We start from the raw sequence: 27,268 nt of genomic DNA, 5'->3' as shown, positions 1-27,268 counted from the left end.
TTGAGGTCCCTTCCAGCCCTACATTTCTATGATTAAAGTGCCCATGAAAATGGAGACTGCTATTTCCTGGGCAGACCCACCGAACATGTGAAAGCACAACAATCAACAGACAGCCGGGCCTGATGGAACCTGCTGTTCATATGGGCTTCACCATCATATGAGAATGCTCCTGGGCTGGCACAGTAGCCCTCCAAGGTGGGGCCTGTTGTCTCTTCACAATGCTATAGGAGAGTGCTCTAAAGGGTACAGCATGACCAGCTGTGACCTGTCATATTTGCAGACTGCCCTTAGCAATGCAGCCTGGCCTGCTGTCCCCTCTGTGGATTGCACCGCCTCTGGTGATGCAGACCATGCAGGGACCCATACCCTCCATAGGTTGCCCCCCACCTGAGACTGGCATTGGCAGAGCAGCACGCCAGCCTCACAACCAGGCTGCCCTTGGCCAGGCTGCCCTTCTGTATTCTGGGACGTGAGGCTGTCTCTCAAAGTGCCTGTCTGTAATACCAAATTCCATCGGGGGAGGCTGCATTTTTTTAATGCAGAAATATCACTCACGGAGTCACAAAACTGCAAGTTGCGAAAATATCTCCCACAGCTTTGGTCTTTGAAAAAACACAGGCGTTTGGGAAAGGCAGCCGCTCAGAGCCCGCGAGGACCCCATAGCGCAGGGACAGGTAGGTCCCGGGTGCAGCACGGTTCGTTCTCCCCTCCCACTGCTGGGCGGGTATTTGGCTGGAGTCAGGTGAGTTGGGCAGTTGTGTGGGAAGGGGGCTAAAATGGGGATACCCTGAGAAACCTGCCCTCCCCCACTCCCGAGAATGGACCGGTCCAAATCCCGCTGTCTCTACGGAGAAGGCGGGACCAACTGCATGATAAAGGGTGAGGAAGAGAGAGTCCCAGTCGCACCTCACACTCTCTGTGTGTCACCCCTCGCGGGAGAATGGACCCTCTGCGGTGAGAGGACGGTACCATTTCCATGGCGAGGAGGGGAGTCCCCAGTCCTCGCTCTGCCACATTTCACTTGGTGCATATGGGAGAGGCTGAGTCTCCATTGCTCTCCTGCCTTTCCTAGTATCAGGGGTGTCAGGCCTGAGAGTGGGGCACTGAGGGGGATGGGGTTTGTCAGCGTCCACCCTCTCGGGGGCGGGGCGTAACCACAGGCCCCGCCCAGGCTTCCTAGGGGTGACCTTGTCTCCTCCCATATAGAGCTTCCTGGAAGGCTTGATTTCCCACAATGCATGGGTGAGCCCTGTTGGGGGCCCCTTGGTCACACACCCCATGAGAGCTGCCTCTCATGTGACAGGTCCCGTAGTGGACAGTTATGGACTAACCTGCCCATAGCAGCACTTCCTTCCTCACCCCAGGTGGAGAGTGGGTGGCTCGTGCCCTGGAGCATGAGGATTCAACAACTCACTTCCTCTTCTTGGGTTTTATCTTCTATAATGTAACCATTGTCCACATAAGTTGACGTATGTGATCAGTGGTGACCCCCTGCAATTCCAGGAGAGAAAGGACATGTGGTGGGTGAAATAAATGCAGCTTAGAGTTTATTGTGCCATATGGTGTTTTAATTGCAGTACAGGATCATAGCTAGCATAATATACACTGGTATCAGAGGGTATTGTACTTTGCATAATCATTGCTGAAATATATGGGATAAAGTAGCTCATGTATTGACGTGATGCAGAACACTAGGGATCAAGTAAGGGACATCTTTTCAAATAAGGGGTATGTATTCAAAGTAATGATATATTGTTTTAATCATCTGCTTTATTTATGGCACTATACCATACATGTGTATCACAATGTACACTCCCTTATATGGTTATTACAAAATGTGGGCAGGAGAGCCCAGCTTACAGTATATTGATACACAATGTGGGATGTTAGGTAGCAAATAATGGAGGGTGGTCAGCCCAAAATGATAGTTCTGAATCACCCTAGAACTGTAGCTGACACTGTACAATATATTGAGTTCCTCATTGACAATATGCTGCAGTGATTGGTTGCATGTTTCATCCCCCTACTCTCTGTAATAAGATTGTCTTTAGAGAGGCAGAACATGAATAAGGTTCACAGGGTGGATGCTGAAAAGGGAGAGGGAAGGATGTCTCTCTCTACCGTTCTCCAGTCTATTACATTAAGCCACTTGCTGTATAAGTAAGTGAGCATTGATGCCTGGATTTCAAAGTACCATAGGATTGACTGGATTTATTCTTAAATCGCTCCACTTTTCAGCTACATTGAAAGGAGTTCTGTATATGACCAAGTTTGTTAATTATGGGGAAAGCTTGCTCTCTGAGAACAGCCTGAGTAAATGGGCTGCATACAGAGGAGTCAATAGGTATAGCGGTGAGGGGGTAAGGTATTCCCTCCCACCCATCAGGCCTTGGAGCTGCAGCATAGTCACTGTCTCAGCTGCTGCAGCTGTTCATATGAACACTACGTGCTTGCTATGCCGGCATGAGGTTTGGCTGGTGAATTCATGTAAGCAGGACTGGCTGATCTGCTTTTCTGTCCCCCCTCATCCCTTAAAACAGGGGTTCTCAAACTGGGGGTTGGGACCCCTCAGGAGGTCATGACTTTATTACATGGGGGGTCATGAGCTGTCAGCCTTCACCCCAAACTCTGCTTTGCATCCAGCATTTATAATGGTGTTACATTAAAAACACTTTTTAATATATTTATGGGGGGGTGGAGTCACACTCAGAGGCTTGCTGCATGAAAGGGGTCACTAGTACAAAAGTCTGAGAACCACTGCCTTAAAACTCCTGTGCTAGGGTTGAAAGGCCTCATGGAAAACAGCTCTGTGGCATTTAGGTAGTGTGAAGCCATGCTGGTTCCATTGCATTCAGGTACATTGGTGGCCTTAATTTGGGCCAGAAGATTTGACTCTTGGAGAAGGTGTTGAATTACCACCAGATGCCCTCTTTATAATGAAATTGCCAAATATCCCTCACTAGCTCTGCCAATATAGTCATTTATCAGCTTTTTACCATAGAAGTTCAGCCTTGTCCTTCATAGTATCAGACTAATTTTTAAGATATGCTTAAACTTCCTTGATACCATCTACCAGTATGAGTTGTAGAATTTCCCTAGTACCTTAGATATCAGGTTCATGACTGATTTGATTTCAGTTAAACATAAATGGTCCTTCATATGAATTGATAACAATGTTCTGATAAAAGATTTAAAATCTACTAAGGCAGGTACTCGTCACCTGGTTCAATACTCTGCCAAATTTCTTATGTACTGTGATCAAAACAGATCAACAGAAAATACTGATTAAAATCTAGAGACAGCAGACTGCCATTAGGCAATTGGGACAACTGGCTGAGCAAAGTTGTTCAAGGAGCAGCAGACACAGTTCAAAAGGGTATCAGAACTAGGGATATTTTAATGACTAGTACTAGTTTCTGCAGATGATTCTTCTTCCACCACATGTGACTTGCCGACAGGCCTGAAAAACAGAATCCTTGTTCCTCCACCCTTCTATGTACCCCTGGAATGCTGCTTTCTATTTTAGGCCGAGCATTCTGCACTTGTTTGTATGGCACAGAAGTGTTCTGATCTAAGATTTTGACTGTTGCCTCACAAAATGAGGGTCCTGACCCTGCTGGGTGCTGCGTACCCTCAGCTCTCATTGACTTCCCGATTGGCACGCTGTTTTTTGCCAGCTATCTTGGGACCCAGTCCTGTCAGGCTTCACTTGCTTTGTGGCTTGGCATGCTAGACAGGGTTTGGGACTAGGAATTAGACAACCTGGATTCTATTGTTGGCTCAGTCACTGATACACTGTCTGACCTTAGGCAAATCCCTTAGCCTGTTTGTGCTTGTGTTTCCCCATCTGCAAAATGGGAATAATACCCCTTTTTGTAAAACAGTTTGAGCGCTATAGAGTTGAAAGTGTTACATAATTGCTGAGTACTGTGTATTTTCATGTGAGTAATGCACTAAAGTCGGTGGGACTACTTAAATGAGCAAAGATTTGCAAGATGAGGCCTCCATCCAGCAATATCATACCTAAATATCTCCTTCCCTATGGTCTTAGTTGCTTAGAAAATTTTTAGTCGCTCAGATAAAAGCCCTTAAAAAAAAAAAAAAGCACCTGATTTCCATATATAGCGTCTTTAAGAAAATACCAACCCATCAATTATGTATTTTTTTTAAACACTGCTGTTCATTTCTCTATCTAAAGGGGCCCATTTAATACTATGAGTAATGTTCTGAGGAATACCAGGCTTGGCACAAATGAGACGCTTAACAGAGTTCCTCATTTTTATCGTCCATTGTCTCCTAACCAGTTTTTTGTTTCATTTATTTCTTTTCCCTGGGGAATGAAGGATGGCAGCTCGGCGCGTGCTGAAAGCAGTCTTGGTGGATCTCAGTGGCACACTTCACATTGAGGACTCAGCTGTGCCGGGCTCACAGGAAGCTCTTAAAAGGCAAGTTATCCCTCCCATGTTCCTCTGAAAGACAAAAATGCATGTAAGTGCTGTTTTTATACAGATACCTCATTAGCTGAATGGCTTTCCTGGAGCTTGTGCCTCATTCTCCTGATGTACATAAGCAAATATACACGTCGCCCTATTCCACTCTCAGTTACATTGGACTGACTCCATAGTAACTTCACTGAAGCCACTGGAGTTACAGTGGTATAAATTTAGAGTAACTGGGGGAAGATTTTGGCTCATAGGGTATTCTTTGGGGAGCCTACATTTAATTTGGCCTTTCTGCTTAGTTTTTGCTTCATTTTATTAACTCTCTTTTTTTTAAAACTTGTTCCGCGAAGCAAAAAGCCCAACTTTAGAGCACATTAATTTACCATGCTATGGAAATGTTCGATAATATAGCCCCTCTTTTCTGAGAATGTCAGAATGTTAATTAATCCTCCCAGCACTCCTAGTAGGTTGTGTCATTATCCCCAAGCACTCAGATGAGTGAGATATAAATACCTGTCTGTAAAATTGCGCTGTTCTTATAGCCATGTTGGTCCTAGGATATTAAAGAGACAAGATGGGTGAAGTAATATCTTTTATTGAACCAACTTCTGTTGGTGAAAGAGACAAGCTTGTGAGCAACACAGAGCTCTTCTTCAGGTCTTCTATTCAGGTGTATGCTCTCTATTCCTACATCAATGACCGGGAGGTAGGAAAGGAACCTAGGGGTCTTGTTGCCATCTGCTAACTGCTAAAGAATGCTTCCTCCTGGAAAACAGATCCTTTTCTTAACTTTGGTGGATTCTCCCCATATTTTATAGGATCAAATTGATTAAGAGATGACACCTTAAATGATGCAGAAGTAGTGACCTGAGTAGGGGGAAGACGTAAGGCCCTGATTCTGCAAGGACTTACACATATGCTTAACTTTATGCATAACTTTGTGAATAGTCCCATTGTTTTCAGTAGGATTACTTTTAAAGTGTAAGGTTAAGCACGGGTCTTTGCAGGGTCAGGGCCTATATATGTAACTGGTTTCCAAATTAGACACTTGTAGGGCTAAACCACTAGTTGGAGGGAAAACTCACATAGGGATCAGGAAACTCCTGAGTTTCTTTCTACTAACACTGGTGGAGACAATTGCCTCCTAAACCTGTAGAATGAAAAAGGAGTGAGAACCACTAATCCCCTGGAAATCCTGTGGCAACATGGGTCCTGGTTGGCCACTGCTCCATGCTGCATCTGTGCTCAGGGAAAACCTGTGGAAGATGATATCAAGGGGGTCAGTATTATCTTCCATGGGGAAATCCCTATAGATTGGAAGGGGGTGGGGGGTGCCATAGAGATCATCTAGGCTCCTCCCAGGTTCAGTGTACACCTCCAGATCTTCAATCCCTGAGAGGGAGAGTGTTGAAAGGGCTCGTGTGGGATAAGGAGATGGGGAGCTATTTTACCACACAGCCACTGCTTCTCTCCTACTTTCTGTACCATCTCCACCTGGTTTCTACTGGGATTTGCTCAGCCAGGTACTCTACTGGCCTGGGTCAGTGTGAGAAAGGGGGAGGTGGGAGGGGAAGATGATGTATTGCACCTATAAATCATATTCTAGTGCATGCCCTGCCTGTACCTGGGATAGCAGCCCTGTAAAGAAGGCCAGTCATTTTCACTGCAAAGAACAGCCAGATTTTTTTACTTGAGACTTAAAGAAATATCCCCAGGTAATTGCTCTTCCCAAAAGAAGCTGTAGCAATTGGAACGTGGCTCATTCTGTGAACAAGTGAGTAGATTCTGCTTGCCAGGATTACATCTTAGCACTGCAGGTGACATAGCAAAAACTCAATTTCAGCTTCAGCAGTAACTGTTGGACAAAACGGTGACCTCTCTAGCAGCCTATCACTGAATAAAATGTCGGCACATCCTTTGAGAGAGCAGGGCAGGTGAAATGGATCAGCAGCAGGCACCAGCAAATCTCCAGCGTTGACAAACTTTGTTCTTGTTTTCGCTGTGCTATATTGATGCCAGTGTTTGTTTCTGTAGCAACAAATGCGTAAAAGGATGGTGGGGGAGTAATTAAAAGAAAAATAAAGGAAACCCCATTAAAGCTGTCTCTTGGAATTATGTGATCATTCAGGAGCATGCACAGCCCTAACTCTGTGGTGATTGGTGTTTTTCAGTTGGGAAAAAAGGCAGCAGAAGCTAACAAAACTGCCAAACAGATAACACAGCTTCACCTAGCATGTATGGTGATGCACAATGCTCCAGCTGCCATGAAATTTGCTAGACATGTTGAGTTCAATATAGTAATTTAGCCACAAGGTGGTAAATGTTTTTAGTTAGGAATGCTGTCGTGTAGCTGATCCAAAATAAAGACTTTAAGTTTAAATAAAAGGGTTTTGAAGAACCTAAATACAGCGTGATCAGATGCAACCTTATACAAGTTATTCTTTTGTAGCTGCAAGGAGACTGAGTCTGAAATCACTGAATTTTCTCCTCCATTTTTATAGGTAGCGGGGGGCAGGGAAGAGGTGACCCCCCCATTGAAGTGGCTACAGGTTCTCTGGCCAGCAGATCACCCCTTCAGGGGTATTTGACTCTTTTTTTGAGGTGGGGATGGGGACCACAGAAGCAAATGCTAACGCAGCAGTAACTTGCACCAGGATGGGTGGAGTAGTGTGAGAACTATGCCAAGGTTCCTTCCTCATGCATATGTTGCCCCCTCTTCCCCCCAATGCACAGACTCCCCGGTCCAGAGCTGCAGCTTTAGATTCTGTAAGTTTGGAGTGGGAAGGGGCACAAATTGTGGAACTGGCACTTTCCTCTTCTTCATCCCCTGACCCAATCTGCTGGGTTCTGCTCCCCTCTACTCTTGGTAACGTTGGCTCATAGAAACATTTTTTTTATTAAGTTAAATAAAACGTGAACTGAAAATATTTCTCTTATTTGGGTTTTTAATGTTTCCTTGTATTGTTTGCAACACAGATGCTGTCAAGCTTTCTGGAGTGTCTCACAACTGCGAGTGCCAACCTCAGGGCAGACTGTTAAAAAGCAGGGCACAAACCCCAAATTTTGTTGTGAGTTCTATGCTTAGATTTCACCAACCAAGTATCAAGTGTGAACTCCTGTAGCACTATAACACCTAACCATGGAGTCACAGACAATCCCTGTCGCCATTCTGAGCTACGTTGCCACCTAGGCAAGCCTGCCTTTGTGTTAGATGGTCCCTTACACCAAAAATATTTAGGTCACTTCCAGTCCCAAAGGAGTAGTCACTTATCCCAGGTCAGTTGTACCTCAGATCTCAAACCAAAGGCAGTGCTTGTAGCCAATCCTATAATAAACTAACTGAAGATGTATTAACTAAGAAAAAGAAATTAGTTATTTACAACGTTAAAGCAGGTAAACATGCACACACTACTCCTGGGGGAATTCTGTGCCAAAAAATTAAAAATTCTGCACAATATTTTAAAATTCTGCATATCTTATTTGTCAAAATAACGCACTATAATTATGCCAATTTCAGTTATTTTGATAATTTATTTCAAGTATGTCTGCAACAATACAGACCAAAAAAGAAGATTCAGGAAATGATTTTTTGATAAATAGATTCCTTACTAGGCATATTCATACAGAATTTTGAGTAATAATTCATTTAAACTACAATACAGAAATGTATTTCCTGCATCCCTCAAAAGACATGCAAAGGCTTGGGGGAATCAGGCATAACGGAAGAGCTGAGGGAGAGGGAAGTAATTGCTGGGAAGAAGACTGGGTGTGAACCTGGAGGGTTGTTGAGTGTGGGTGGGAGAAGCATGGCGCATGTTTTTTGGAAGGGAGAATGTTAGGCAGTTGGGGAGCCCCCCTCTCATGCAGACCCTGGCTGACTCCTAGCCTCTCTCATTCAGTCAGGCTCATCTGTCCCTGTTCCCCATGTGTCCCTGCAACCCTATGTGTCCTTGCACCGCCCACTCAGCCACCTTCCCTCTCCCTCCCCCTGTCCCCATGTATCCCTGGACCCCTATGTGCACCCCCACTCAGCTCCCTCCCCCTCCTTCTGAGCCCATGTGGCCCTGCCCCCTCTCTCAGCCACCCCATCACCCATACCTATGTGGCCGGGCACCCCTTCTCAGCCACCCTCTCCCTCCATCCCCATGTGTCCCTGCCCCCTCACTCAGCCACCCCTGCTCCCCTATCCCTATGTGTCTCTGCACCCCTCCCCTCGTCCCCATGTGTCCCTGCACCCCCACTCCCATTCAGTTTCTGTCCTAGTCTTCCCCCCGCACTAGCTCTTCTGAATCCCAGTCTATGATCCCCCAGCAGCCCCATGTGCCCCACGCTGTCCGTCGCGTGCATCTCCCCTCCCCCCCCCCTCCCCCCCCCCCCGGCCCCACTTGTCTGCCAGCATCACAGATGCAATACTCTGGCCATGTGTAATGTTCCACTTTAGTGGCTGCTCCACATAGAGAATACTGTTGCTACTGGCACATTACTCCTTTAGCTCCAGTGGAAGAGGTTCTCTTCCTACTGAGGACCCTGACTGCTTTTGTTGGACAATGGGCCTTAAGTCTGATTATTGACCCAACTGATTGAAAAACAAAAAATAAACAAGCTAAATGGTCAGGAGTTCATCAGCTGTTTACAGTTCTTTTTGGCATCTGTAATCTAAGGTGCAGCAAGAGAAGGGGATTGTCTTTTCAGAGGTTGCTTATATACCGAGTATCCCTTTAAAATAGAAAGAAAATGAGTGAAAGTCGCATTAAAAATGTATGTTGTATGTAGCAAAATTCTCTAGTCAACTCAGATTTGCTTTCCCTGGATTAGATTACGCAATGCTCCAGTTGCCATTAGATTTGTGACCAACACAACCAAAGAGAGCAAGAGAGACCTTCTGGAGAGGCTGAAGACACTGGAATTTGACATTGCAGAAGATGAGATCTTCACATCTCTGACTGCGGCCAGAAACCTCCTGGAGCAAAAGCGGGTCCGGCCCCTGCTCCTGGTGGATGACAATGCTTTGCAAGATTTCAGAGGTAAGGTGGTGATCAGCTGAACTTGGGAGCAGCATTGGTGAGCCTTATTGAAATAGTATTAGCTGATGGAACTTTTACAATCATCTGTCCCATGTAAATAGGTGAGATCCCATCCCTGTCTTTTAAAATGTGAAGCTGAGATTCTCAGTCATTAAAGAGCCCCTAGCACTTATCAGAGGAGTAATTATCTCCAGTGTTAATTTGACCACCTGTCTATTTGGGTAAGTGCATTCCGCCTACTTAAACTCATCTATAGATTATTGTATCCCATTGATTTGCTTCTTGTTCTGTAGTGTTGCTGAGCCCTTAAAACAGTTGTTGTGTCCCCTCCAGAGTGCCCATTCCTTCTCGATTCAGATACATGACCATCTTTGTGCAGTGCTGTAAATTGACTGAATGGTACTTTCATGTGTCATTTGTGTCTGTTCACCTTGAGATGTCATCAGCCTCCGCTACCAGAGGCAGACTAGTATGGGTTTTTGTTTCAGAGCTGTTAAGGATTGGGGACAGTGTAGGATATGTGGGGTGGTAGTGGGAGAGGTGGTATGATAAGTCCTACATAGGGTGAAGGGCTGCTGTGCAATGTTCCCTTGCACAAATTCAGGTCCAAGATTGGACCTTTGGCCCCTATTCCATCCCGCTGTCTTCTGCCAAAAGGACAGGTGTGACCATACAGGGCCTGTAAGTAGTGCAGAGATTAAAATGAAAATAAGGATCACAGGTACCGACTTTCAGTTTCCCCCAGGGGTGCTCCACCCCTTTCCCCACGGCCCCACCCTTGTTCCGCCTCTTCCAGCCCATGCTCCGCCCCTCCCCTGAGGCTCCGCCCATTCCCCACCTGTTCCCGCTCCCTCCCCCAAGCGTGTCCCACCCTCGCTCCGCCTCTTCTCACCTCCGCTACTCCCCCTCCCCCGCAGTGCCTCCCGCCTGCCACCGAAGAGCTGATTGGCAGCGGATGGGAGGGGCGGGGAGAGGAGCTGATTGGCGGGTGGCTTGTGGATGCTGAGCACCCACTATTATTTTTCCGTGGATGCTGCAGCCCTGGAACACTCACGGAGTCAGCGCCTGTGATAAGGATGCAGGATTGTTAGTGCTCCAAGAAGTGTTCAGAGGACCCCACCTCTGGGGAATAAACTGACTAGTTTTATGAATTACTATAGGTACCCAGCTACAGTGTTGTAATGTGATTTTTGCTGATTTTAATTAAACTTCAGCGCCATGAACGGTGCTATATTCTGCATGCTTAATGGCCTGTTCGTGTAGGTTAGCAAAATCATCACAATTCATAAGCTACAACAATGATGAATGCTTGAGACCTGGACTGCTGTAGTCATCGGTAGGTGTGTGTTTCTTTACTTTAAAGAAAGTTAATTTTCAGAAACCTCCTGAAGTCAGAGTCTTTTGTTCATTTACAGATAAACTCTGATTATCTGTGTGTCTTGGGGCGGGGGGGGATGGGACAGCCAAAACCTTTGGATAAGCTGATAAAATGCCATTCCTCTATGCATTTCAGATTTGGAGGACAGTTAAACTAATTGGATCTGAAATTTGGATCATTGGGGTGTACTCTAGCTGTAAATGCCAACATGTTTTATCAAATGTGTGTACCAAAGTGTAGGGAAACTGAAGTTTCCTTGTAAGATTTTATAGGGACCTTGTCTATTCTGAGAATACTGATAGCAATTCTCCCCGTTCTTGGTCTGACACTGGTACAGTGCATTTTTTTACCACTGTATCTGGCCCTGCTTTGAGCAAGGTTAGACAACAGAGTAGAATACATGTATGCTAATATTTAAACTGTATTCTTAAATGTATTCACCTACATTTGGGTTATTGCTGATTATGTACTCTATGTATCAGATGCCTTTTTAAAAACAAACTCTGGGTTTGTGGATAATCTAAGCACTGTACCCAGATGTACAGACACTTCTCTCAACCTGTGTATTACATAATTTTTTTAACATTAGCTTTAATAAAAAAATTTAAATCTGTTTCAAAAAATGTCCTGCATTCATTTCTAGACCAGTGGTGGGAAGAACTGTTGAAAATTTTCAATGTAGACTCAACCAGAAAGCTACTGCAATGGATTTGATATTATCACGTATCAGCTTTGTGATTATCAAATGTAAAAACCTAAGGCATTTTACTGTCATTTATCATGAATTAATAAACATTTATTGGGTTACCATTAAGTCTTTATATTGAGAAAAATGAAAATATCCAGATTCTAAATTTACCAGATTTGCAAACAATCAGAATGTTAATATCCCTTAATTTTAACTCACAGGGTGACAAAGTTGTGGATCATTTGGTATTGTTTCCTCTCCCGCCCCCCTCCAAACACACATGCCAAAAATTTAAGTCCTAACAGGTTTATGATTTCAGTAGGTTCTTATCCTTTCATGCTAGGAGCTGGGAATTTTCTATCTAAATTTCATCCAACATTCTATTCAGTATTCTTCAGAAAAGTCTCAGTGGGCTATGGGCAGTGAAACTATAATCTATTCTTTCTTTTTTTTTTTAAATCAGATCCCTGTTGCTGGGGACAGCGTCTGTATCCATGCTCTCAACAATCCTTATCTAGGCCAGTATCTGCCGTTTGTTTCTAAATCGGTTTAGTCAAATCAGTGCCATTTCTGCGCATTGATTAGACTTAACGTGGACTGCACTGGTTATCTTGGGGTCTTTTCCATATGCAGAGTCACTCATGTATACTCTCAGTAGCATTCCTGAAACAATTAAGTAAAATGGAGAATGTTTTAAATTCCTGTTAGTAACTGCTGTTGGATTGTTCTTGGATAATTTTCCCCACATAAGATTGGTCACAGATGGATGAGTGAAATCCATTCTTTAGTTAATGGACCCCGATGATTTCAGAGAGTGTCTTAAATCTACATGGTGTCTCTGAATGCTACATTTTGTATTTGGCTCTCTGGGTTTGCTGAAAGATGTGCAGTATGAGACACAGGACCATAATCTGTTTCACTCCAGACCTGTTGAGGCACAGAAGTGCTAGTTATTCCAGCAAGGGTAGCAGTGCAAAAACGCCAGCATGTGCATGATGCTGCTGCTTGCCTCACCCTTGTGCTCCTGTCCCTACACTGGCTCCAACTCTACTTCCACTGCTGGTTCTGTGACTTGATCCTGTTGTGCAAAGGTATTAGTGGGCCACGTCCTAGCTACGTTAGAGATGACATCACAATCTGAGAACTGCCAAAAAAGTTGTGCTCTAGAACAATGTAGGACAAAGCATGTGAGAACTGGAGATAAGGTATTCTCAAGGGCACCTGGCTGTGTAACGAACTTGCAGAAGAGACTAAACCAAAGTGTGATGGCTTGTAGGTGTGACGGCCTGCAGGTCCTGCTGCAAAGCCTTCCTCTCTGGATAGAGCTTTTCCATCATAACCAGAATGACATTTACAACAACAGCAATCATGCCTGCCAAAAAGAAATCTCACCCCAAGCAGAACTTCCAGTAAACCAGAGGACAGCAAAACACTCACTGAAATTTACTATCCCAGTCTAATTAACGTGCAAAGCACCTGAAAACTAACCGTGTAAATTAAGTATTCAGAGATTTCTATTTCAGATGATGGCGATAAAAGTGAAGAATGTGTATGCTCTGTCCCTACACTAGTTAAATCTTTTAATATGTGTGGTTGGGTGGATCTGTCATCACAATTACTTATCTGGAGTTACATGCCTTGTGGAGAACAGCAGATTCCTGACACATCAACTCCTTTATCTGTTGTCAGCGCTGAAAGACATACATTAATCCATTTTATGTGCATGTACTTATGGATCTGAGGACTGAACTAAAAGTGTCTGTCAGGAAATGCTGACTTCTGTTGTCCAATGGCTAACTGTACTCACAGTCTACTTTTAAAATGAAAGGGCGTCAGTGTGTTTAAACCAAAGACGATAACACTTCTTGTGAAAACCAAAAATTAATGCTTGCCTCCATGTTCAACAGGAAAGTGTTAACCCCGAGTGTATCAATTAATGAATCCAATCTTATCTGCCTCTGGGATCTTCCATCAGTTGCTACTGATCTGTTTGCCCACTTTCCTCCTTACAGTGGTCCTTGTGGATTGTAATCAGCAAGGATCATGGAAGTTAGAACTGCTCCATGTTTCAGAGGGTTATAATTTCCTGTTCAGATTTCCTAGTTTGTGCATTTGTGCCGGAAGAGAGAAGCCATTCATTTTTTCATGCCTCTTCTTCTACAGGGCACTGGGAACAGTGCAATCTTTTTACCTTTTATTCATAGTGGTCACCATTAAAATGCCGCATGTGTCCCTATAGGTTCTACAAAGGACTGCTTCCTGAGATGCTGTAGTTTTCCCTTTATTCTTAGAATGGGAACTGTCAGTGGTAATTGGTCAATGTTGACTCTTTATTTAATGGCTTCTGCCGTTTGTAGATTAAGTATGGGCCAGATGGCCAGTCCCCCCCTCAGCTTCTAGAAGTCCTGGCACAGTGGAACTACTGTTGTGCTGCTGGGTGAAGGGATAAGATGAGAAGTAGCTGCATGCTAGGACTGCATACTCCCTGCAGTCATGCTGTGGTAAGTCTCTCTGGAGCACCTTGGAGGGAAGGAGGTTGTGGTTGCACTGGAGACACAGTTAGCATATGGATCCAGAAGTTTCTGATTCCCCTATTTAGGGAGCCTCTGTGGATCTTGTCTGCTAATACAGCCCTGGGCTGTAGAAGTGGAGTGTCCAGGCAGCCTTTCCACAAGCTATAGGGGTTGTAGGCAATGATTCCATTTCCCCTGCCAGTTCTTCTTAGCTGCCCTGCACAAAGCCCTTCTATTCTGACTTTGTATAGGAGGTCCAGGGAGGCATTTAACCACATGGAAGGCTGAACTTTTTTTGTTAGTTATAAACTAATTCGCTCACTGGTCATAAGACAAAAATTGTTGTTTACAAATGTTTTTAGAGTAAGTAAATCTGAGGGGTTGTGTTTTGGTTTTAATTTTCCAGGGATACCTACAAATGATCCCAATGCTGTGGTGGTAGGACTAGCTCCTGAGCACTTTAACTATCAGATGATGAATAAAGCATTTCGGTAAGTCGTGAGAAAATAAGAGCTACCTTACTGGCTCAGACCGTGGTCCATCTTGCCCAGTATCCTGTCTCCAACAGTGGCCTATACGAGAGCGTCAGGAGGAGTGTACAGAACAGGGCAGTCATGGAGTGATCCAACCTTGTCTTCCACTCCTGTCTTCAGATAACCAGAGGTTTAAAGTATTATGCATTATTTGTATTGTAGTAGCACCCAATACCCCAATCAGGATCTAACTGGTGCTTGGCTCTGTACAAACATATAAAAGACAGGCCCTGCCCTGAAGAGGTTACAGTCTAATTTACAACTAGACACAACCAGTGTGAGAAGTAATAGGCAGGAGGGGGAATAAGAGGTAACAGCAAGAACACTCGGTTACTTCGGTAAGGCTCAAAGTGTCTTTTTCCAGTGCCATAGGTGTAATGGGCTTGCTGGATCTGGAGGCTTAACTGCATATTTATCTTAAGGTGGTTTAACATGGAATTAAATGGGTTTCACAACCTGGAATTAAACTGTAGAACTATTGCCGCAGGATGTTGTAGCGGACAAGAAGTGAGCAAGATTCCAAAAGGGACTGGCCATTTGTTACAGGAATATCCAGAATTAATACATTTTGGAATCTTGAGATTCAGGATTTAAAACAACCTCTAATTGTTAGGGATTGGGAGACCTAATGTTGGTGGCAGATTTCCCCCGTCCAGCCCTCTTGCATCTGCCTAATGTGGGATTTCTTGCATCTTCCTCTGAAACATCTGCTGCTAGCCACAGGTGAAGACAGAATACTGGAAAAGCTGAGTCCTTGTGTCTGATCCAGTCTGGTTGTTCCTGTGCTCCACTGAGAAACAGTATTTAGTCTCTTTTGTCTCTAGGTTGCTGAAATGATAACATGGTTAAAACAAGTGACTACATTTGTGCCCGTTTCTCAGTGGCTTGTGCGGTGCCATTTTACCTACCCTTGTGCAATGCATTCAGCCACACACTGCTCTTCTACTAGTTTGGAGGCTTAGGATCCATTTAACTTGGACTTATTGTTGGTATTATTAGAAAACTGCTTGAGCTGTAAGAGACTGAACATGAGTCTTTTGCTCTCCCTACCTCTTAGTCACTGTGGGCTCCTGTCCTGCCCTGCTGTGAGGAACACAGAGGAGCACTGAAGAGTAAAATACATCGTAAATCCTGTGCTCCGAGAGGATGGGGATGTGCCCTGAATGACTGGCTCAATACTGAGGAAAACTTTGAGCAAACTTCATTCAGCTGTTGCGGGCTTTGTTTGTTTCTAAAGAAAGTGTGTAAATAATGGTTTCATTCTCTCTCTTGTACTGGCACCCATCAGCACAGTATCTGAGTGCCTTCTCTTAATGAGAGAGTTTGGGATTCACAGTGCTTATAACAACATACTGAGGACCACATAACCCAGGAGGTGGGATGCAAGGTTGGTGGGGCTAGATACTATATTCCCTATACACCAAAAGCTCCATCTGAAGAGATTGAACTTGTAAATACTTTTTTTTTTTAAATACATGTGGTTCTGAACTACTATCTAGAACAGAGGTGGGCAAATTATGGCCTGCGGGACCCTCCTGCCCGGCCCCTGAGCTCTTGGCCTGGGAGGCTAGACCCCGGCCCCTTCCCTACTGTTCCCCCTCCCCCGCAGCCTCAGCTCACTGCGCCGCCAGCGCAATGCTCTGGGTGGCGGGGCTGCGGGCCGCAGCCTGACCCGGTGCTCTGTGCTGCGTGGTGGCGTGGCTGGTTCCAGCTGGGCATTGCAGCTGCCTGTCCTGGTGCTCTGGGCGGCGTGGATGTAGCTCTGCCAGCCACCGGGGCTCCAGGCAGTGCGGTAAGGGGGCAGGGAGTAGCAGGGGTTGGATAGAGGGCAGAGGAGTTCGTGGTGGTGGTCATGGGGTGGGGGTGTGGATAGGGGGCGGGTTGGTCAGAGGGTGGGGAACAGGGGGGTTGAATGGGGGCAGGGGTCCCGGGGGGCCAGTCAGGAAGGAGAGGGGGGGTTGGATGGAGCAGCGGGGGCAGGGATCCAGGGGCGGTCAGGAGACGGGGGGGGGGGGGGGGGGATGGGGCAGGGGTCCCGGTGGGGCAGTCAGGAATGAGAGGAGGGGTTGGATGGAGCAGCGGGGGCAGTCAGGGGCTGGGATCCAGGGGCGGTCAGGGGATGAGGGGGGTGGATGGGGCAGGGGTCCTGGGGGCCTATTGGGAGGTGAGAAGCAGGGGGGGTCAGATAGGGGGCGGGGGCCAGGGTATGCCTGGCTGTTTGGGGAGGCACAGCCTTCCCTAATTGGCCTTCCATACAATTTCAGAAACCCGATGTGGCCCTCAGGCCAAAAAGTGCTATCTGATGACCTGATATGTCTGGAGGAATCAGTTGTTTGCTAGTTATTCGTTACTGTGGGTAAAATGTGCACAGTAAGATATTTTTTCCCTAAAGTTTCTCGCATCCCCCCCCAGAATACATTCTGGGGCGTGCCCCCAGTTTGAGAACCTCGGCTATAGGGTGAGATTCTTCCACCTAACTATTGAATGTAAGTATCTTTGTGCTTCTGCAATATTAAATTTTTCCGTGTCCCAATTGTCTGCTCCCACTGTGTGCAGATCTGGCTATAGCAGAGGTTTGCATGACCTGAAAGACATGGTCAGGTGAATACATCTGAAAACCTTGGTAAAGCTAATTGCACATATTGTTAAAGGTGTCTCATTCTCAATGTGCTCCCTAATAATGACTATGTCTACCCATGTGCCAGTGGCTAGAACTCCAAAATAAATAGGTAGATGTGAATTTACGCGGTTTAAACATGAGTTAAAACTGTGGATCTTCAATTGAGTTTCTGCCCCAAACAAGCTTCACGTCAGATTTCAGTGATGCATATCTGAGAAAGTAACACACGATTTTTACCCATAATGAGCAGACCAGTGATGAGTGCTTTGTTCTTGTTGAATCTGTTTTGGATTAAATTGATTCAGTGTGAGTTTTTTTTTAGTTTTTTTTACTTGTACTAATGAAATGGAGTGAAATATTATCGTTTTTATAATACTGCACGTGCCTGTGGCGCTTTGCAGACGCATATGAAGAGAGACTTGCTCCAGGAGGCATCTGCCTAACCTAGACCAGGATGGACTGATTTGAATCAAAGCGATTTAAATCGCCAATTTAATCATGATTTAAATCAGCAAGCAGAAAACCTTGATTTAAAGCATCGATTTGAATTGTGTTTTTCATTTGTACTTTTTAGTTATTTTCCGAAAGAAAGGTTTGTTTTTCACTGATAGGTAATCATTAAAACCTTTACACTGAATTTGGGTTTTTTTTGTTTGGTTGCTAATCAGGAGGATACACATTTTTAAGCAGTTGCATAGCTTAATGTACATTTGTTCAGATTCTTAATTTTTACATTTTTATTACGTTAGCAAATGGTGAATGGTACATTTCTTATTTACTAGATTATTACTTATTTTTACTTGTGACTTGTGTCAAGCTCTGTGTGGAAGTTCAAATTCAATTTAAAATGCACAAAAACAGCATTTACATTTTATTAAATAAAGCCACTTCCAATGTGCTGGATACCTAACCTTTTTGATAAACATTTTTTTCTTATCAAAATATGTTTTGCGTTTAAAACAAACTGATTTATTAAACCAAGGAAGAATGATCTGTAGTTAGTGAATTGAATAGTTTTTGGTCACCATGTCCTTCCAGATTTAAAATTAGTAGATCTCCTCCTCTCAAACCTAATTTTTATTCATAGACTGGAAAAGGAAACAAGTTTTCCTGCTTTTTCAATGCCCCATAGTTGTGTTTTTTCCCCACACTTTGAATGATCTAGTCACTGAACCGAACTTGTTGAATAAACTGAAATGAGGAAAATATTGGAACTGCTGGCAAAAGTTGGTTTAGCACTTCAACAGACTGGTTCTTGGTGCCTAGCCAGTGACCCAAACTATTAGAACTTACTTTAAAACTTGGCAGCAAACATGTGCTGCTTGTATTATATTTTTTATTTAATTTAAATGATTTTAATTGATTATAATAAGTTTAGGACTTAACAGGTCAACAATTTTAAATTTAATTTTAAATCTTTATTTTAAATAAGCCTGTATTTCATTTTAAATCGCATTTAAATAAAAAAAATCCAATTTTAAATTTAAAAAATCATTGCTATTTATTCACCCTGATTTAGACAGATCCAGTTCTTTGGGTAGAATTACAGCAGAGTGTCAGACAGAGATTAGCGTTGAAAGAATGTGAAGGGTCAATAGGAGGTTGCTCTGCACTCTGGATTTTTCTGGAAGGCTTCTATGCAAGATAAATGGGACTAAAAAGACAAAAAGTCCTCCTTTCCCAGTCCAAGGAAACTGTCAAAGGGTCCCCACTGATTGTTTTCCACTGTACTGGTTACATTTCTACCCCTTGTGATAAAGACTTGGAATTGGCTGTGGTATGTGAAGAGTTTTCTGTCCAATCAAACAGGAAGCACTCAATGATCATTACCTCAGCTTTTATAGATACAATCTACAGGGCTTTTACTGCAGTGAAACTAAGACTTGTGAGAGGATTGTAACACCTGAGCAGTGCTTGGTAGTACCAGGACCCTTCCTTCAGCTAAGCAATTAAGCAGGTTTTCCAGTGCTACTGATTATGCTTTCAATGTTTATGGAGCTGCTGTGTCCATTGTAGAGAAGAACTATGATATAGGTGACGGCAAAATGTAAACAAAGAATCTGATTGTGAGGGGGCGGAGCTCCCTTAACTTCTAGGACAGTCACACCCAATATTAGTTTAAGGAAACCTTCTTAACTGCTGACTCCCCAAATTACAAACATTCATGTTTAATTTATTATTATTTTGTGTTGCACTGATTCCTAGAGCTCCCCATGGGGGCCCTGTTGTGGTAGGCATTGTACACACACAAAAAAAGGACAGATGGTCCCTGCTCCAGGGAACTTACACGTATGAGACAACAGGTGGATACAAAAAGCATGTGCTGGAGCACAAGGTAACCGTGAGATTATGATGATTGCTGTAGTAAGCAGTAGTATTCAAAATACTATTCCATTCATGTTTATCTGGATCTTTCCAGACAATGCTGTGCTAGTGGGAGCTTTCTTCCAGGCTTCTGAGGGTTGTTTTGGCAGGAATAATGAAAAACTCCTTTCATTCTTGCTTGCAGAAACCCCAGGTAGAGTTTTAAATTTTACACTGATCCTACAGCATGTGTTGCTGGAGAATTGGAATAATAAAAATGGAGCTAAGGAAATGTGAGAACAGCCTAAATTTGTGGGGGGAGGAAATAGCTCCTGCTCTCCCAAAACATTTCTACATCCACTTTCTGAAACCCCCAGCAACTGTGGACAGCTGAGAGCTTCAATGGAAGGATTTCCACTCATTAGTCTCTCATTATTCTAATCGGTGGTGTTAAGCAAGTGTTGATCAGACATTTTGACTAATCCTCCGTTCTGAATTTTTCTCTTCCTATAACAAGGAGACTGTATACAACTTTGTTCCTAAAATGTAACTTCTGATAGCAGCAGCGGTGTCAAGAATCAAACAGCTACTTCAGTGTTCAGTAGTGTGTGTATGTATGTGTGTGATGTGTAGGCCTGTGGACATGCTGATCTTTCATTGTAACTAGTGCATGTCTTTATATTTTAACATGCTTTTTTTTCTTACATCCATTTTGGATGTTTTGTGCCTGGAGTTCGTCCTGGCCCCCATTGAAACTTGGGCATGCTGGAATTGGAATGTGGGAGTTGAACTGTGCAGACAGACATTGTGTGTAGTTGGAAGATGTACAGGCAGTACCAAGATTTGCTCTGCTGAGTAATCTGTATTGCAGAATTCCTATGCAGAGTAATTTTGGAAGCACTGAAATATTAATCCACCCAGCGAAGGCTTTGGAAGATTAGCAGGAAATTAAATGTGTGCAGCCATCAAAATCACAAGCACTATCTACAGTTAATATCTAATAAAATATTTACAAGGATAAATCAAATGAGTTCTTACTTCAGCCATAGACAAGGGAAAGTGACTTTGAGGTTCTGTTAGATAAAGGAATTAATTCCATCACTGAGTGAACAGAAATATATACCTATCTTTTGAAAAAATCTTCTCTGGCTCTTGCAGTCCTTTTAAGACAGTGGCTTCATTAGGTTTTTTTTATTAGCTGGTTCTGATGACTGGAAGGAGAAGGGAAGTAACTTTATTTATGTAACTGGCTCAGTAAAACAGTAGTCTAATTCTAAACCCCGCTACAGTTTGGGGCTCGATCCTGTTTCCATTAAAGCTAGTGGGAGTTCTTGGCATTTATATCACTGGAAGCAGGATCAGGCCCACAGTAGCACCTATCAGTGAATCCAAGGCAAAACATGTTTTTTTTCCCCTCTTCCCTTGGCTCTCTAGGTTGATCATGGATGGTGCCCCTCTTATAGCTATACACAAAGCTAGATATTATAAGAGGAAAGATGGCTTAGCTCTGGGCCCTGGACCTTTCGTAACTGGACTGGAATATGCTACAGATACCAAAGCAACAGTGGTGGGGAAACCAGAGTCAACCTTCTTTCTAGAAGCCTTATCGGGGACTGGCTGCAAGCCGGAGGAGACCGTTATGATTGGCGATGTAAGTGTAACGGCTGAGTAAGTGCATTATCATCTACCTACCTAGGTGGCCCCCATCTCCATGGTATGTGAGCACTTTGAGGAGTATATCCTTCCAGCACCCTTGTGAGATAAGAAAATGTTAGAATCATAGAAATGTAGGGCTGGAAAGGACCTCAAAAAGTCATCAAGTTCATCCCCCTGCGCTGAGGCAGGACCGAGTAAACCCAGACCATCCTTGACAGGTGTTTGTCCAACATGTTCTTAAAAATCTCCAATGATGGGGATTCCACAAAGTTCCTTAAGCCTAGTCCAGAGCTTAACTACCCTTTAAGTTTTTCCTAATATCTAACCTAAATCTCCCTTGCTGCCCATTATTTCTTGTCCTACCTTCAGTGGACATGGAGAACAATTGATCACCATCCTCTTTATAACACTTAACATAGCTGAAGACCGTTATCAGATCCCCCCATTGTCAACCCCATTTTAGAGTGAGAGAACTGAGACACAGAAACACTTAAGGCCTAATCCAAAACCCATTTAATCAATCCCATAACCTCACTGAGCTTGCCCAAGCTCACACAGAGTCTGTAGCCAGGAATAGAAACCACCCCTCCTGAGTTCCAGCTCAGTGCCTTAACTATAGGACTATTCTTCCTCTGTACAGCTATGCCACAGATTGCCAGCTCCAAATAAGCATTTCCATGATCCTGCACCTATCTCAGATAACTAATTAAAAAAAAAAAAAAGTTAAAATATTTACCCAAAACAAGGAAAATAGTAGCCCTTTTAAAGGGACACTGCCAACTTACTCGCTTATTATGAGGGAACAAGTTTCCTCAGCTCTGTTACTAAGACCAGGTAATTACAACAACAAATTTTTAAAATCCCAAACCTTGTTCTTACAAAATATACACTTGGGCCAGATTGGAGTTGAGTTCCTTTAAAGACCATCACTCTTGAATGTTTGGCTCCTGAATACTCTACTAAAGGTGAGGTTGAAACATTCCATGTTTAAAAAAGTAATTACCTTAAGTTTGTTACAGAGCTGTAGTAACCAAACATTGCATATCGTCAGGAGAAAACTGGGGCCTGATTCTGCAAATAACTGCCCACGGGAACTCTACCTCCAGCCCAGGATGCCGTTGAGTTCAGCAGGTCTCTCTGCAGGAATAAGGGTCTATGAATAATGGATCCTTCTTCAGGATCAGACCTTTACGTTGTAATAGACGTTAATTCAGAGTGATTGATTAATGTTTCAAAATGGCTTTCATCTTGCATTATGTTATGGGCAGGGCTGGTAGCACCACCTGTTAAGGTTGTCCAACACTTACCATTAAAAGACCCTGTTTTCAATTGTTTATAACTTTGCCAAGATTGGGCTAGAATTTTCCATGCTGGGTGTTGCCTCAGGCTGATTTTTGGGGGGAAAACTTCAGCTAAAACGGTTCAGCTGTTTCTGAGAATGACATAGGGAAAATACATGGCTTTCCCTCAAGTTAAAAAATTCTGGTGACCTTTTCTTTGAACCGTGCTAGCACCCCATCCTTTGCAGCAGGAACTTGAAATTTGGCAGATGGGTGGCCTCTGAGTCGAGTATGTGCCTTTTGCTGTCCCTGTAAAAATCTGCCCAAATTTGGGGGACAGTTATCATTAAGATTCTGTCCGCTCTGAGAAGGCTCAAGCCTTTCACAGCTGCTAGCACTGACCAGATTTTTTATGTGCCATCCCCCCCGCATGACTGAGCATGTTCCCTCCAGCAGAAAAACCAGACTTTCCCTGTAATGGCTGTTCCCAGCTCCTCTGGGCCTGGGTGGGCTAAGGCAGCAGAACTGAGAGTAGTGAGCCTGTCTCTCTTTTGCTTTCAATGATTTGTTGCTGGCGCCAACGCTGCATGGAGGAGGAAGCCATATGATTTTAATACAGAGGGGACTAAAGCCAGGTCACAGAGTGGATTGGGACAAGGAGTCAGATGAGATGCAGGTGTGGGGAGAAAGTGGGACTGGCTGGGTAAAGAGACTAGGAATGGAATTGGGACAAGAAGCCTGAGTGCAGAGTGGGAGAAAGAAGCAGGCATGGGGAAGTGGCAGGACTGAGCCAAAGACAGACTGGAATGGACAGAGCAGCAGGGGTCAAGGCTGGGAGAAACTGGCAGAAGAATCTGTGCCCACTAGAGCACGCTCCCTTCCAGAGCCTGAACAGAACCCAAGATTTCCATGTCAACGTTCTTCTGTCAGCAAATGTCTGTGACACCCACTGGCAGAGTATGTCTCATCCCCCCTCTAGTGCGGGTCCACGTAGAGGATGACAAACTGTTCTCTGTTAGATCAAGTGGCAGAGGTCTGTGCGGTGAATCTAAAGGTTCCAGCTCTGCTGATGACCCATGTGGGTGTCAATATGATGCTACATGATGGAATTTGGATTTTTTCAGTTTCTTTTTTTAAAAAGTTAAGTACATTGGAAGAACAGTATTAATGTTGCAAAGTCAAGCACTCCGGCAGCCTGAATTCTGGCATTTCCTATGTTTTGAGTGCACCTGAAGATGCAGAAAGGCTCACAGGCATCTAGTGGGACTTCCAAAAGTGCCTAACTCCCACTGATCTTGATGTTTCAGAAACCCCACTAGGCAACGCTCTGCATCTTTAGGTGCATAAATACTTTTTAAAAGCTGGTCCTTAATGTTTAGAGTATTTAAACCATATTAGTTTTAGCTTAAATCTTGCAGTTCTGTCTCAAGCAAATCTCCCACATGGGCAAAATTCTCACTGAAGTTACGTAAGTGCTAATTTCAGGATATGGCCCATTATTGTTTTGATTAGACTGGGTCGTCGCATGGTGGTGAGCACCACAGAATGCCCATAAACAAATTGTTTCTGTAACTCTAGATTAACCTTGTTTCCTCTTCTGTCTGCCAGGATTGCAGGGATGATGTCGGTGGAGCCCAGAATGCTGGCATGCTAGGTATTTTAGTAAAGACTGGTAAGTACTGTATGGATTTTGACATCTTGTGATACATTTGTTTACTGCAATAGAGCCGTGTTGGAACAACAACTCCAGCACAAATCTGAACAAATGCAAAACTGGGTCTGGGTTTTGGTCAAACTGCCCCGGAGAGGAATCTCAATTGAGTCTTAAATGAATCTCAGCCTAACGCTGTGAAGACCATCGGTGATGCATTAGGTCAAGGAGAATGCCAAGTGGGTATCCCTTTTATGGTGCCTTGTTGTTCATGAAGTACAAGTGATAGGAGCATCAGATAAAATCTCTCCTAGCTACAGGGAAGACTTCAGGCTGGCAGGGCAGCTAAAGCAGCTTTTAAAAAGCACCTTTTTGTTCTTTTATTTCAGGTAAATATCGAGCAGCAGATGAAGACAAAATTAATCCAGCTCCTTACCTAACCTGTGAGAGCTTCCCACAAGCAGTAGACCATATCCTACAGCATCTGCTATGAGAGAAGCATTTAGTTTGGAGAACCTTGACTCTGTTTTGACATTGTTGCCTCCCTTCCTCCTCACAAAATAAAACTCAGCGCACAGTGTGTGCATCACACCTGCAATCAGGCAATGAACACGTCTCACTGCAGAGCACTGAAAGGAAATGATACTGATGTGCAACCCCGTGGCAAATCATTGGTAAACTCTCTTACTTAGCTGAAGATGGAACACACAAAGTGGAAAAGTAGGTCTCCCAAGTATTCATCAGGTCAGGTGGCAGGTGGAGGGAAACCAACCAGCAGATGAAACAATTTGCTTTCTTGTATTATGTAGGGAAAGGAGGGAAGTTCACACAGAGTCTTTGTTTTTGACTGTTTAGGAAGTAACTGTTTAAAAAGCCCATCTGAAATGTGCCAAGTTAGTTAAACTATAAAACCCATGAGAAATGTGCCAAGATAATAAACATCAACAAAGCATAACAGCCATTTTTAGCCTAAATGATAACAGCTTTGTTGGTTCTCATATGCTTGTTTTAGTTATCATGTGTCTTCTCTCTGCTGTGATCTGACTAATTTAAATGTAGAGATGGTACACATTAGGAATATCTTACAACTTAAGATATTACCATTATTAATAGCAGTGACTGCTGATTTCTCTCCCTCTGTTCAAACATGTAACAATTGTTTTTTCAAGTTTTATGTAAAATTCAAACAATCAATATTTTACAGATGTTTTAATTAGATGCTGTTATTAACAGGAATGGTGCAGAAACAAAAATCTGGTCCTTAATGGCTTTATAGGCCATGAATTTTTGAAGTTAGACTTCAGCAGGGTCCTATTAACTCTACAGTTGCAAGATTTTATTTTTTTTTCTTTCTAATGCTATGCGAAAAATCCTTCAAAACCCATGGGACCGATTCAGGCTTTTAAGCACTTGGATAATACAGCTGTAAAATGAAATCTCACTCTGTAGCATGCATTTTTCTTCCTGCATGTGTTAAATCCACCAAAATGAACTAACTTTGTAATGATGGTAAATGGCTTTCCTGGTCCATTTGCAAGCTGTAATAATCAAGTCCTTTCCAGTTGTTTTACAGTGCTCCTGAGTGTTAAGTTATTAGACTGTAATTGTACATCATTGTAGTACTCACCTTATTGAAAATATAGCTTTGTGTTAATAAGCCACACTGCTTCTTGTTAAGAAAAAATAGAATGAATATATAGCAGGCGCTATCTAAAGGAAAGAAGGTTTATCTGTAATCTCTGTGGGTGGTTACATTTCACATGGAGCAAATTTCTGCAAATGACAGAAGGGGAAGCATGAATGTATGTGTGGGCTGTGCAAGCTGTGTATGGGGCATGCAAGAAATAATGGAAGCTCTTTGGCTTTGAGGCTGTCTGTTTGGTCTGTGTTTGGCAAGGCCCAGCAAAATGGGATCCTGGTCCATGAGTGGGCTCCTAGGTGCTACTGCTATACAAATAAGCAACAATAAGTGAATGTCCAGTGCTTAAAAAAATACAGTGCACAACCTTCCTCCGTCCTTCCCCACCAGGACTTGAGGATTTGAAATTACTCTTGCAAACGTGGTTGAATTTAGTAACTCCAACCTAACCTCCCCCATCCTCTTTCCAAAATCCTGTGAAAGTCAAAAGCTATGTAAGATAATGGAGCCCTTCCTTGGGCAGCCAGAAGGAGCTACCTCCCTTACCCAGCTAACTAATACACAGAGTGCTGAGTAAATTCCCTCAGCCAACCAATCCCTGTATAGCACTGGGACAAATATAAGCCAACAAACGCTCAATGATGTTATGTGCCATGTAAGTGTGATCCAAATACAGAGGTGGTGTGAGGAGGAGGACAGACAATAGTGAGCAGAAGGAAAGAAAATGCTGTGTTTGGAAGATTTTCTAAGCGAGTATTTGGAAGATGTACCTGAGGCAGGAGTAAGGCGGAATTGTTCGCCTGAGAGGGAGGTAGGTGTGGGTATGTTGTAGCAGATCATGGGACATTTATACATATGGGCAACTACACCTGAGACCACAAAAGGGGCATCTGGAAAAGATTAACAGGGAAGGGGCATCTACTGCTAGTAAAGCAGTGAGGTTTAGAGGAGGGATATAAAAGGATTGAGACCTTTAAGAAGTAGTTCATTAGAAAAATATGGTTCCTAAAAGGGAATGCAGTCATTTAAAGGGCACAGGGCAGTGGTTTAGCTTCAAGTTACTTTCCCATTTTCAGAATAGGAGGAAAGGTCTCCACATTCAGATCTTGGATTTCATACCCTACTCCAATACAAAGACCTGTTTAGCTCCCACTTTGGCTGTGCAATAGTAGTTAGCTACTCAAACAGCATTTCAAGGCTGTGCTCATGAATGACACTGCAGTTCCACATCTCCAAACTCCTATCCTTCACCTTTCCCACTCAAAGACCTTGACCAGCTCACACTCACTATTGCCACTTGCATGTCTGTGCCCTTCCTGATGTTTGCCTAGTCCCTCCTCCAAACCATCCAGGACTCTGCAGCAAAAATCATCCGGTGCTGTTGCCTCCTGGATCAAATTCAAGCCCCTTGTTTTGACTTTCAAGGCCCTTTTGGCCCCTTATCTCCTTCTCCTCTTCACTGGCCTCTTTGCTTAGTCCAAGTCCCTCCCTCCTTGACTGTATTCTGTGTCCTTTCTCCCCCATGCTGCCGTGCCCTCGT

General features: G+C 43.8%; 1 protein-coding gene across 3 annotated transcripts; it reads left to right on the top strand.

The window, feature by feature from the left end:
• The first annotated feature begins 630 nt into the window (after window positions 1-630).
• On the top strand, window positions 631-27,268 carry HDHD2 (haloacid dehalogenase like hydrolase domain containing 2). Of its 3 annotated transcripts, none has more exons than XM_074952331.1 (7): window positions 631-742; window positions 4,344-4,445; window positions 9,258-9,466; window positions 14,452-14,536; window positions 20,937-21,153; window positions 24,047-24,110; window positions 24,479-27,267. In XM_074952331.1, exons 2-7 carry the CDS (start codon window positions 4,345-4,347, stop codon window positions 24,580-24,582), a joined length of 780 nt encoding a protein of 259 aa, XP_074808432.1. In that variant the 5' UTR covers window positions 631-742; window position 4,344; the 3' UTR covers window positions 24,583-27,267. The 3 variants fall into 3 exon arrangements, with proteins under 3 accessions (XP_074808432.1, XP_074808433.1, XP_074808434.1); XM_074952332.1 differs by having other exon boundaries at window positions 642-674; window positions 24,479-27,268; XM_074952333.1 differs by lacking the exon at window positions 631-742 and adding an exon at window positions 763-879 and having other exon boundaries at window positions 24,479-27,268.

Source organism: Natator depressus, chromosome 5, assembly GCF_965152275.1.
Source record: "Natator depressus isolate rNatDep1 chromosome 5, rNatDep2.hap1, whole genome shotgun sequence".
Classification (NCBI taxonomy): Eukaryota; Metazoa; Chordata; order Testudines; family Cheloniidae; genus Natator; species Natator depressus.
Note: the sequence above shows the minus strand (reverse complement) of the source record. Positions and strands in the feature narration are given on the sequence as shown.

Coding starts and splice junctions, on each gene's coding strand:
- HDHD2 (XM_074952332.1), top strand. CDS start 4,345: ATGGCAGCTCGGCGCGTGCTGAAAGCAGTCTTGGTGGATCTCAGTGGC. Junction 9,467..14,451: donor TGCTTTGCAAGATTTCAGAG/GTAAGGTGGTGA, acceptor TTAATTTTCCAG/GGATACCTACAAATGATCCC. Junction 21,154..24,046: donor AGACCGTTATGATTGGCGAT/GTAAGTGTAACG, acceptor TCTGTCTGCCAG/GATTGCAGGGATGATGTCGG.